Genomic DNA, 12,368 nt, shown 5'->3' with positions numbered 1-12,368 from the left:
GCCTTAAGAAATTCTGTAACAGGTTCTAGTTGTGACTCTGATTCCACTGGGTTTGATATATGTTTTTTTAAGAAGAACATAAAGATCTCCACAGACCTCTAGGGCAGGGAGAAGACTGGTTAATATTCTGTCAGCTTGGAACTCCAAGAGCCTGTGTTTACTTGAGCAAAGCTGCTAAATGAAGTCATGACTCAGAGTGAAGTCATTTCTTCAGTCACCATAAGGGGGCACTCTCAGCTTTGACTTCAAACCTTTTCTGGGCCAGGCTGAGAACTGGGTTGATTTAGGACTCACTTGGTAATTTGAGGATTGGTAAGGCCAACCATGTCTGTGGTCCTTCTTATCGCAGATTATGACTAATTCTTGCCTAATGCATAACATCTGAAAAATATCCTCAAAGAATAACTGTGCCTCAAAAGGGACTTGAAAATAAAACCTTGCCTAATAGGTAAGAATGATCGGAACCTCAGCCATGAGGGAGGAAGTGGGGAAGGCTTTAACCAAGGCTTCACACTTATTAAGACTGTTGATATTATCTCCAAACAATGAATATTTTATGTTTGTGGGTATTAAAAGTGTTATTTTGTTAAATGTAAACATTTGAAATATCCTGTAATTTGAACTCTTGCCCCTTTTTTTTTTTTTTTAATTGGTATATGGAGAGATTTTCAATATATGACCCCTGAATGGCAACATCAGGTTATACTAATTCTCATTTTTTAAAAATTTGTCAGTGATCCATTCACAAGTACTTATTGTACTGGGCTAGGTGCAGATTTCAAGTTTAATTCCAAACTAAGTAAAACTCTTTGCCAACTTGTTTCAGCAGTACTAAAACAAATACTTCTGCATTTTTACACTGTGCCTTCCGGGTTCGTGACGCCTTCTCATAAGACTGATCTCTGCAACACCCTTTTGATGCGTGAGCAAGTGTTTTCTCTGCTTGACAGGCAATGGTGTGCTTTTAATGGGGATGATTTTATATGCTTTAAATATTTTAAGCAGGTTGAGAGTTCCAATAATATTCGTATAAGCACCACTTACAGGTGACGGATGGATCAAAACATAAAAAAAGTGTATAAAACCAAATATGCAGTAGCATCTGTGGCGGATAGGGCATCAAGAAATCTCTTGGGGGGTTAACAACCACCCCCACCCCCCATATTCATCAGCATCCTCCACTGTTCTGGTGTTAATAATTAATGTTTTCTGAGTCTTTTGTAAACAGCCCTATAAATGCAACTTTGATGCCCCATTTCAATACCAAATTCCTGTAGTAGAGATACCTACCTTGAAATTGACACTGGCTGGGTTTTGCTCTCAGTTTGGCTATAAGTTTCTATCGAACCTTAGTTGGTCTTGACTCTTCTGAGATGGAGTTTTCATCTTTACAAGGGGTTAGATTTTGATCTTTGAGATTGTTTCTTGAGTTTGATGTGTTACAGCTGTAAGCTGTTATGACATGTATCTCTGATACCCAGGAATAAACATTTCGGTTAGATAGATGCCAAGACAGTCTCACCTAGATTTGGAAAGAAAAAAAAAAAAAAAAAACCATAAAGGTACAGAAAAAGAGATGATGTCACTGGTACAAGGTTTTTTCAACTACCTTTTCTATTTTCTGGGGGGTGGGCATTATCCAAGATCTTTTGGTGAGGTGGTACCAAATAGCTTTGAGATTATGTTAAATATGTACAGACCTGATTGTTGTACTCTCAGAAAAGTGATTTGATCTCTACAGCAGTTAGGGAAGAAAGAATTCCTATTCTCCAACACTGTCAGAAAGACCACACCACGTTAAAAATACACAGGGAGTCAAAATCAACTGGAGAAGCACAAGAAATAATGTGGCCAAAATTCTGATACCACCAGAAGTCAGTTAAAAAAAACCAAAAAAACAAAAAACTCTTCCATGGAAAACCATCCCAGTGGGTAAGTAGAGCTAAATGACATCAACCAGTGCCCCAGGGGAAAAAAACAAAAAAACACACTCTTTTTTTTTAGCCTTGATCTAAAGCCAATATCTTCTAAAATGAGCATTGAGTCTACAGATACCTTCTGAACACTCATTATATGCAAGGTATAATGCTTGACATTGTGAGAAAAAAATCCTAGAAGTTAGACTCAGTGCCCTAAAAAGGTCTATTCATCTATCAGGTTGTTAAATAAATTTTGTGTAAATTCAGAGTGTTTTAAAGGCACATGTTTGCCAATTCAGGAAATGACACCCCTTTAGTCAAGACTAAATAGGGCTGTTTTATTTGGGTCCATTAAGTGGATGCTGGTTTTGGTTGGCCAACATGACGTGCCCACTTTTTCAGCATCTTCCATGACAGTGGACAGCTGATGAGAGCTTACCTGATCCCTGAGACAGTTGCACTTGCAAATTGGACACAAACTTCTGTCCTAGATGGTTTCATGGGCCGGAAAGGCGGAGAAGCTGGTGGCTATTTTTCAGAGTGCTGTGAGTGAGAGGGGAGAGCCTGGGCCAAGGAGGCTGAAGCTGTGGCTTCCAGGTCTTGCTGCACAGGATTTTCTGGAGAATATGCTGACAGGCTTAGTAATAAAGGATGGAAGAATCAAATAAGGAGAAGAACGAGTTGGTTGGGGCTGGGGCTCAAAGGAGTCAGTCCTGATAGCAGTCTATTAGCTAATTAAGCCACCCACTTAAAAAAAATCTGAGAGCATCCAAAGCATTCAAGCATGAGAGCTGAAACCACAAGAAAAGAACAGCATGTGCTAGAAGGAAATTTGAAGGTTGACAATTTATGTTGAGGGCGAATTTGAGTGAGTGAAATTTTACTTCTGAGCAGAATTCATTTGTAAGTCTGAGAAAGTGAACTGGTGATGGTCTCTCTCTAGAACACTGAAGGGTCCAAGAGTGAAGGCTTAATAAATGGCCTAAGATACATTCACTAGTGTAGTGTAATTCTCAAATAGACTTTAAAAAAAAAAAAGAATAACCTCTCCTCTCTGAGAAGCTGCTTGAATTATACAAAATTCAAAGGTAGGGTGATATCTGTGAAAAATGGGAAACAAGAAAGTGCCTGGGTTGCCCTAAAAGTGAATTGCAAAGAACACTGGAGGAGGAGAAAGATTAAAGAGGAACCTAGAAAGGACAGGTTGACTAACTGGACGAAACCCACCAGCAGGGAGGCCAAAGTCCTCTGTGGTACCTGTCTCTGCTAACAAATATCCAAGCAACGTTAGAAAATTCACCCTCTTTCCTTTTTTGCCTTGACTGTCAAGAAGCTCAAAGCTGCTTTTCAAACTTTATCTCATCAAGACACATGCAGAATATTATCATATTCTATGGCAGACTGAGGTTTAAAAAAAAAGTCTGTGATAGGGCCAGAGACTGAGGGCTCTAGAGAATGGGCATCTACCAAGGAATATCCATATTCCATCAGCGGCAGTTCAATGAGGTTCTGAAATGTGAATTGACTTATAGGGGTGTGTGTGTATGTGTGTGTTTGTGTGCATATACATAAAACATCCTATATATTCCCTATATATCCTATATATTATTTATTGGACTATTATATGTCAATTCTAGGCCCATATGTTGGTCTATATTTTCATTGTATTATTTCCTCATAGTACATGTCTTTATATCTCTTATTTCTCTTTGCAAAACTTTCTTTGATTTTAATGGCAAACTTCCTCAATTATTCTTTAGGTAAAATGTGGAGCACACATTTAAAGATGTGTCTTATTTGTATGTTTACTGTGTTCCAGGCACTATACTTTATTTCTGGAAGACCACAGCAATACTGCCTATCTCTTGGCAGTGTGACAAACCCAGCTCTTCTAAGGACTGGATGAAATCAGTTGGAGTAAAACATTTAGCCAGTACCTGACCGACGTTGCAAGGTACCTTTTTGCCATCATTGTCATCATCACCACCACCATTATTTTCTCCTTTAATGCTTGCATAGCCTCATGAGATAGCTACTATTGTTAATTCCCTCTGGGAAGGCGGGGGAGGTAAGAAAACGCAAAGCTTCGTGGGGTGAGGCTCTAGCCCCAACTTCATAGACAGAAGAAGCAAAGCTAGCACTAGGAGTGATAACTGGCTTCAAAATTTCCATCCCAAACTTCTATCCTCTGGGCGTCTCTTGTGTAGCGAGGCAAGTCCCCCGATCAAATGCGAAGGTTGCTTTTCATGCTAGTCCCGGGGTTCCCCCAATCTCTCTCGGCACCGACTTCCTCAGGCGCAGGTCCCCACCAGGTCGGCTCAGTGCCAAGAGTGGTTGGGGTGAAAGCGAATGGAGGGCTCGCGGCGAATTGGCCCCGCGAAGCCAGCGGAGGGACGGTCTGGCTGGGTGCAACAGCATCTGTCCCATAAACAGCCTCCTTTAGCTTCAGGAACGCACAAAGTAGAACAAAGTGGGTGGTTTACTGATGTCATTGCTTCCACACCAAATTGAGATGTAGCGACTTTTAGCCAGATCTGGGCAGGCTGTGGATATTAAATCCAGCCCTTGACTTTTTTTTTTTTTTTTTCCTTTTCTTTTCTTTCGTTTCTCTCGAAGCGAAGCCTAACGATCGCAGATCGCAGTCCCCTCTCCCGCGGCTGTGCCGCCGGGTTTCTGTCGCAGGTTTGTGAGACCCTAGCGCGGGGCCGCTGGGACTCCGGCTTAGTTTGGGGTCTTTTTTGTTTATTTACTTATTTTTATTTTTGGTCTGTGCAGGGGTATCTGGAGCTTTCAGCGAGCCGGCGGGGATAGCTCCTCACTGGGAACACTGAAACGCTGGGAACACCTTTACTGTCAGATTTCCTGCGCTGAGAGCCTCTGTACGCTGCCGGGGACCTGCAATTAGTTCTCTCTGCAAAAGGTTATTTTGTGAATCGCTGCTGGTGAAATCAGTACAGCGCGAATGGAAGGAAAAGATCTGAAATACGCAAGGTACGTTACTTTAAAAAGTTTTTTTTTTTTTTAAATGCAGTTACACGTGTGTCTTTATTAAAACGCAAGACAGTTTTAGGTATGCACTGAAAAATACAAATAATTCTGCATTTGATTGCAAAGGGGCTCTTTTCGATGGTGATGTAAATATTCTCCATCTTTTTTGGGAGTGGTGATGACCTATGAATTGAGTTGTCAAAACTCGTAGAAACTCTACGCTGAACCTCTGTGCATTGTATTCGGTAAATTGTACGTCAATTAAAAAATCAGAACATAATCCTGCAGTTACTACGTGCCATTGCGTAATTACATACATAAACACCGACTAAATGCAGCTGTAGGTGTATATTTATAGCAGCTAAGCGAGACTCTGTGGGGTTATTTATTTATGCAAGCTCTGAGAAGCCGGGAAAGGGAAAAGAGGCTTCTGACATCACATGGGGCGGGGCCGAAAGCCCTAAGAAAAGTACGTAGGACCAGAGCAGCAGCTGCCGCCAGACACAATCTCACCATGAGCGGCCACAACAACTCCGAGCTCCTCGTCCTCTGCAGCTCCGGCCAGCTGTTCCTGCAGCCCCTCTGGGACCACCTGAAGACCTGGGAGACCCTCATCCAGTCGCCCTTCTTCCCAGTCTTCTTCTCCATCACCACCTACTTGGGCTTCTGCCTGCCCTTCGTGGTACTGGATGTCTTGTGCCCGTGGGTGCCCGCGCTGCGGCGCTACAAGATCCACCCGGACTTCTCGCCGTCGGTGTGGCAGCTGCTGCCCTGCCTGGGGCTGACGCTCTACCAGCATGTGGTGTTCGTGTTCCCGATGACTCTGTTGCACTGGGCAGCAAGCCCGGTTCTTCTGCCCCCAGAAGCCCCCGAGCTGCTCCAGCTGGTGCGCCACATCGTGCTGTGCCTGCTGCTCTTCGACACCGAATTCTTCATCTGGCATGTGCTGCATCACAAAGTGCCTTGGCTGTACCGGACCTTCCACAAGATGCACCACCAGAACTCGTCCTCGTTCGCACTGGCCACACAGTACATGAGTGTCGGGGAGCTACTTTCTTTGGGTGTCTTTGACATGGTGAACATCATGCTGCTCCGGTGCCACCCGCTCACCGTCCTGATCTTCCACGTGATCAACATCTGGCTGTCGGTGGAGGACCACTCCGGCTATGACTTCCCCTGGTCCACTCACAGACTAGTACCTTTCGGGTGGTATGGGGGCGTGACACACCACGACCTACATCACTCCCAGTTTAACTGCAACTTCGCCCCTTACTTCACACACTGGGACAAAATACTGGGAACGCTGCGGTCTGCTCATGCCAAGTAACATCCACCCCTCCCAGGCGCTCAGATCCTGTGCATTTCACACTTGAATCAGCAGAGACACTTGATGTGTTTTGTTTTGTTTTGTTTCTTTCAGTCAGTAACTTATTATCTGATAGAAATGTATGGGAAAAACCTGTATTTTTTCACAGTTTGATAAAGTAATTTATATAAAGTTTGTATATAAACAACTGTATTCTTGATGTAGAATTCTAGCTAACTTCAATAGCCTTGATTTCTGGTGTAAAGTACCCAAAAATCACTGTCATATTTAAATGATCTCTAAAAAGATTTGTTTGTAGAACAAGGAATTTACTATGTTTGACAGTGTCCAAGAACTAGGCTAAAATAACTTTTTTATGGAGAATCTCATCTCTGACTCTGTAAACAATGAAACATGTTCCTGCTGGACAGTGACCAAGATTATTATACTTTTTTCTATGTTTTCATAGAACTGTATATTTATATTGAAAGAAATGTTATTTGTGCTTAAAAAAAAAAAAAAAAAACACAAACCAAACAAGCACTGGCTTCTGGCATTTTCATTGGCATTTTGACTGATAACAACTGCAATGGGAAGAGGGAACTGGGATGGCAGCTTCTTGTTGGAGCCTCCATCAGTCCAACCTTGGAAAGAAAGGAATCTGGTGGCCGGTTTGGGGGCAGGGGCTGTAGGAAAGAAAGAGGCAGGAGGAGGGATCTGTTTGTTGGTTTTGGTCTAAGGATTTCACGGAGGGAAAAACACTGTTGTTCTGAATGAGTTTGAGCTGATTTCCTTGTAACAGGCAACTGATTTACTCTGTAACGTTTTACAGAGATTTAACACTGGACCACTAGTTCATTATTTGGGGGGAGGGGTCGGTTTGGGGGTGATAGAATTAGTGAAGTACCTTACTTTGCAAAGCTGTCAAGCGTGTGCTTTAAAGGGGCTGAGAGATGTGGCTTTTTCATAAAGCCAGCTAGTACAAATGACCATCATGCACTTTGTTTCTGCAATCTGAGATGTCTGTACGTTCACTTTTCTTAATGAAGACATCCGTGCAAACTGCATATTCCTTTCTAAAAGAAAGAAGAAGTGCACTTGTGCTCTAGATCCCTAGTTCCTCACCTGTAAAAGAAGAATGATTGTGTCCCAGATGTTCTTGAAGGTTCCTTGTGACAGTAAATGTGCCTTTAACTGACCACACACCTGTCACTCATGTGTCCCATCCTGCTGCTGCCTATTGTTTGAATATTATCTTTGGGATATAATTTAGATTGATAACGTAAAGTTAAAAAATCAAGGCAATGTAGACAAAAAAGTATAAAGAAAGGCATTTTTCTATATAATTCTAGGCTCATTATACATGCACCAAACTATCCTGTTTAAAGATGGAAAAGTCCGTCTAAAGATCAGGTATCCACAGTCAGCCAAATAAACCTCTTGAGAAATATGTTCCTATTCTCCATTCTGGATGGCAAAACACAATCAGAGTGCCAGGCTGTCTGGCAATGCCTGGCATATTCCTTCCCAATGCGTGTGCCCCTCTTGGCTTCTATCAGCCAGCTGCAAACCCTGCAACACCAATAAATGTTCTCCTCTGCTATTCCTCTCCAGGGAAACACAGCATCCCTCCTGAATTCAAGGCCTCTGCTTGGCCAGGGAAAAGCCAGGCCGTCTCAACAGGATTTGGGAAAGCATCAAGCAGGTCAAAGGCTCTGTTTTCTGTATCCCTCATTGCACGTCCGTTAAGAGAATACATGCTAAAGCCAGACTGCCTGGGGTGCAGGGTGGGGGTGGATCTTGACTTGTGATTTACTAGATGAGCAACTCTGGACAAGTTACTTAACCTCTCTGTGCCTCATCTGTAAAATGTAGATTATTGTAGAAACTACCTCCCAGAGCTGTTACGAAAGATTTGTGTCTGCTATGTGTGAGAGCTAGATGGGTTAGAGGTCTCGGCCGTATTTGTGTTTGTTGTGAATGAAGCTTTTCAAAGCAAGCACCAGGACAGCACCAGGACCACAACCTTCTGTCCACACACATGTTGATGCTCTCCTGTCCACAGGGAGCCAAATAAAGCCAAATTTTCAATCCTCCTTTTATCAAAGCTGCTTCTCTCATCATCCTTTCAAGGCCAAAATGTTGAAAAGAGACAGAAGTCTGTGTTTGCCTGATTCTACTTCCTCACCTCTGAGTCATCCCACCCCCACCTCTTCCTGAGACTTTTGCTCCCTGTTCACTGCTATCATCCTATTGACCAAATCCAATGATTTTCCCCCTTACCCCTTGCTTTTCCATTTCCTTGGCTTTTTCTTTTTTCTTTTTTTCTTTTTTTTTTTTTATTGCCACACCTTCAGCATATGCAAGTTCCTGGGCCAGGAGTTGAATCTGAGATGCACCTGCAACCTATGCCACAGCTGTGGAAACCCAGATAGTTTAGCACACTGCGCCAGGCTGAGGATCAACCCTTGCCTCCACAGCAACCCAAGTTGCTGCAGTTGGATCCTTAAGCCACTGCACCACAGTGGAAACTCCTCCTTGGCTTTGATTTTTAAGGTATCTGTTTCGGCTCACCAGCCTCTTAGAATGTGGTTCTTGCTGATTTGAGTGAGGTTTCTCTAAGCTGTTTTCCTTCCTAAATCTCTAGTTGTTTCTTCTTCCTTCAGGCGCTCCACTCTTTCCTTAGCAGGGAGGCAAGCCTCAAGGTGTTTTTCATTTTATTAAAAAATATCTGTGTTTCTTGTAATGGCTATCTTTCCTACCATCTTCTGGTGCACCCTCCAGATCTCTGCTCAGATTGCATTCTGGTGCACACAGAGGCATCACATACATGCCAGGCCATATGTATGTGCATATATACACAACACATGTATACACACTGTATATACACTCTGTATGTACCTACCACACAAAACTATATGTCCACACACTGTTATATGTACACAGACATGCATTTGCATACTATATATTTGTATATGAACATACACAATATATGTATGAACACTACATATGTACAAACATAGCTTATACACACTATACATGTATATATGTACCCATAGTATATATACACCATGTATATACATGCATGTATATGTATTATGTGTGTATAGAAAGGGACACTCTGTGATATACTCACCATATTTATAAGAATATAAGGAAAAATATATATCCTTCTCCTCTTTCTCTAAATACCCCCACACACACTACCATTTCAGTATTTATCTCTGCCCTAGTACAATGCTTCATTCTTGATAAGTATTGATTCAGTGTTGCATGAATCCTAGGAGCAATAGAAACAAAGATTTGCCACTTATCATATTGGTCTTCATTCATTCTATCCTCCATCACTAGTCCATCCCAGCTTCCTAAGGCCATGTTCACAACCCTCTGTTGTAGAGAAGGTCACAGTCTACTGGGAAAGCGGATCAGGCAAGCAAATGCATCTAATCTAGTGCAGTTAGTACAGAAATGGGGCATGTCAACAGGTTGTTAAGGGAGCCCCTAAAAGGCAGGTCATTTGAAAACTAGAAATTACAAAGGATTTGTAAGCATTCACTGGGCAGGGTGCAGGGCAGGCCTAGAAGAAACAGCACTGCAAATCAGAAAGGGATAGAATAACAGGATATGCCAAAAACATGGTGGGAAGTTTCGAGAACCGGCTGGACAAGGAAGGAATGTCAAGGCATATTGTCCTGACACTCTACAAGCTATTGAAGCTGCTTAGAAGTGTTTGCTCTTCTGCCTTTGTCACAGGGATATGGGGAGACTGCATGAAAAATTGCTTTGAAACAAATGTTAGGGCTTGCTGTTATTTGTTGACTTACAATGAGCACATGGATGAATGCATTGAGAACTGGTCTTGGGAATGATGTTCTAAGAAGCTTAAGTTGTGTTCTTTAGGCAGTGGAAGGGTGGGGGTAAGAACTCACAGATTTTAAGCAAAGGAGTGATGTCATCACATCTGGTGTAAGAAGATAACTGGCAGCAGAGAATGGTCGAGGTTCTTCCAGTTAGGACCATTGCAAGTTCTGCCTGGATTCTAAGCCAGGCTCCACTGTTTGAGCAAATTACTTAATCTCTCTAAGGCTCAGTTTCCTCATCTATAAAAAGAGGGCACTAATACCCACTTTGAGCATCGTCCTGAGGAACGAGGAAGATATTTAGAGAATTTAGCCTCTACCCTACATATAGCAAAAGCTCTGTAAAACAGCAGCTCTTTTGTTACAAGTTGTTATGAAAGGGTTATGACTGCAGGTGAGAGATAATAAGCCTACTGCAAAACAAGCTGAAAGAGGTGGAGAGGAAAACATGAATTTCTCTTTTGTCATAAGAGTAACACATCCTCATGGAAAAATGTCAAACACAGAGAACAGGGTAAGGTAAAAAGTAATATCCATCCTCATTCAATGAACTTATTCCCACTGCAGATTTAATGAAAGTTAACCTTTTTTGGACACCAAACCCAAAGTCAGTCATCCGGTGTCTTTTTTCTTTCTCCCTTTCAACTGAGATGCATTAAATGGTTTGCATTAAATGAATGCATTAATAAAAGAAAGTTAGTGTGAAGAGATATTTTTTGGACAAAGGCCCCAAAGCATTTCCTCCCTTGAAATATCTTTTGCTTATTTCTTTTTTCTATTCCTTGTGATCACTAATCAAAACAAGAAGAGAAATTCCAGTTATCTCTCTTCCATGGAAGGTTTGTTTGGTGTTGGGACTTATTTGTCTTTGAACCCAGGGTCAAAGGAGAAGCAAGATTTTCCTTGCTTCCCCTTCTCATACCTACAGCACTTCTTTGGGTGCCTCCTGCAGTGACTTTACCCTCTGCCTTCTACTGAAGCAATTGCTTTCTCCACCTGGTAAAAAGTTATCCAAAAGAAGGGATCATATCTTAGAAATCTTTGATTCCCTCAAGGATCTTGCACTTGAGTAGTTCTGTCATGGCTCAGCATGTTAAAAATCCAGTGTTGTCACTGCAGTAGCTCTGTTTACAGCTGTGGCTTAGGTTCCATCTCTGGCCCAGGAACTTCCCCATGCTGCGGGCGCGGCCAGAAAAAAGGTATCTTACCCTTGAAAAATGCTCAATAAATGTCTCTGGAGTATAGGCTCCAGGGCTCGAAGGCTGAAGAGGCAGGGGTCGAGCTGCCTGATTTTCTGTTCTGGGAGAAGTCACTGCATCACTCTGAACATTGGTTTCTCTCTCTGTAAAATGGGTGGAGGTTGGGGCCATAATAACTGGTCTTGCCTACTTTCTCAGGCTGCTGAGAAGCTTCAGTGAGATAGAGCAGCAAGTTGCTGAGCGGATGGGCAAATGCTCTAATATGCTGAGTGGGATGAGGTGGTCCTTAGGCATCTACGAAGCATGAAGGTGCTATGGCTTCTGTCTCTCTCCATTTCTGCTGTGAGCACACTCCTTCAGGGCTTCCTCCATCCAGCCTGCCTCTTGGGCTCCATGCCTTCCTTTCCTTGTCCTCCTCTCTGCACACCCTGGCTCTTGCTGCCCTGCTGAATCTCAGGAGAATAGAGAGGGGCCCCTCAGAAGGACCAGAAGTAGAGGAAGCTGGCTCCAGGGCTGTGCGCTTTGCAGAAATAGTTGGAGTGGTAGCCTTTGTGCCAGAGTCAGAAGTAGCATCAATCTGAGATGTGCCAGGAGAGGGCTCTTCTTTCTGTGCCAACGACAGGCTCCAAGCCAGGAACTGCAGCCTGCTGGATAGGTTGAATTTGTCAGCAAAAGGCTCTTGAAAGAGGAAACCTCTGGGAGTTGCACGGTAATTGGAAAGAAGTCTGCCTCCACTAGGCAGCGTGAATTCCCTGTTAGGAGGTGAAGAGGAAGAGTGGCCTAGGCTTGGCAGTGGATTTGATCTGCCTGAGATTCAGCATTGCCGAGGGAAGACAGCTCACGTGATAACATGGTCAAACTTTGAGATTCTGTGAATCCTAAGGCTGAGACACCACTGTCCAATTTTCCTATTTAATGAATAAGGAAACTGAGTCTCAGAGACAGGAAATGACTTTCTCCGGGTCACACAGCTGGGTTAGAACTCAAAGACCTGTGCTCTTCCTGCTTTTCCCTAAGGCTTCCCTTGCTCCCTCTGGGTCCTCAGACCTACTGGTGGCTGTCTCACTGAGCAGCAGAAATGCAGTTATGGGACACT

General features: G+C 43.0%; 1 protein-coding gene and 1 long non-coding RNA gene across 7 annotated transcripts in view; one reads left to right on the top strand and one right to left on the bottom strand.

Annotated features, from left to right (window-relative positions):
- LOC102164066 overlaps positions 1-12,368 on the bottom strand; it is a 42,764-nt gene that overhangs the window by 7,323 nt on the left and 23,073 nt on the right. For all 4 annotated transcript variants that reach the window (XR_002338591.1, XR_002338589.1, XR_002338588.1 and 1 more), the window contains 2 exons: positions 2,359-2,556; positions 1,291-1,522 (listed from right to left, as the gene is read on the bottom strand). This is a non-coding gene — a long non-coding RNA (uncharacterized LOC102164066). The remainder of the gene's footprint in view (positions 1-1,290; positions 1,523-2,358; positions 2,557-12,368) is intronic.
- CH25H (cholesterol 25-hydroxylase) lies at positions 1,508-7,812 on the top strand. Of its 3 annotated transcripts, XM_005671263.3 has the most exons (3): positions 3,897-4,601; positions 4,695-4,910; positions 5,463-7,812. In XM_005671263.3, the coding sequence occupies exons 2-3, from the start codon at positions 4,882-4,884 to the stop codon at positions 6,232-6,234; spliced, it is 801 nt and encodes a 266-aa protein (XP_005671320.1). In that variant the 5' UTR covers positions 3,897-4,601; positions 4,695-4,881; the 3' UTR covers positions 6,235-7,812. The 3 variants fall into 3 exon arrangements, with proteins under 3 accessions (XP_020928748.1, XP_005671320.1, XP_020928747.1); XM_021073089.1 differs by lacking the exon at positions 3,897-4,601 and adding an exon at positions 1,508-3,873 and having other exon boundaries at positions 4,695-6,750; XM_021073088.1 differs by having other exon boundaries at positions 3,898-4,601; positions 4,695-7,812.

This window comes from Sus scrofa, chromosome 14, assembly GCF_000003025.6.
Source record: "Sus scrofa isolate TJ Tabasco breed Duroc chromosome 14, Sscrofa11.1, whole genome shotgun sequence".
In the NCBI taxonomy this organism is placed as follows: domain Eukaryota; kingdom Metazoa; phylum Chordata; class Mammalia; order Artiodactyla; family Suidae; genus Sus; species Sus scrofa.
This window is presented reverse-complemented; position numbering and strand designations above follow the sequence as displayed.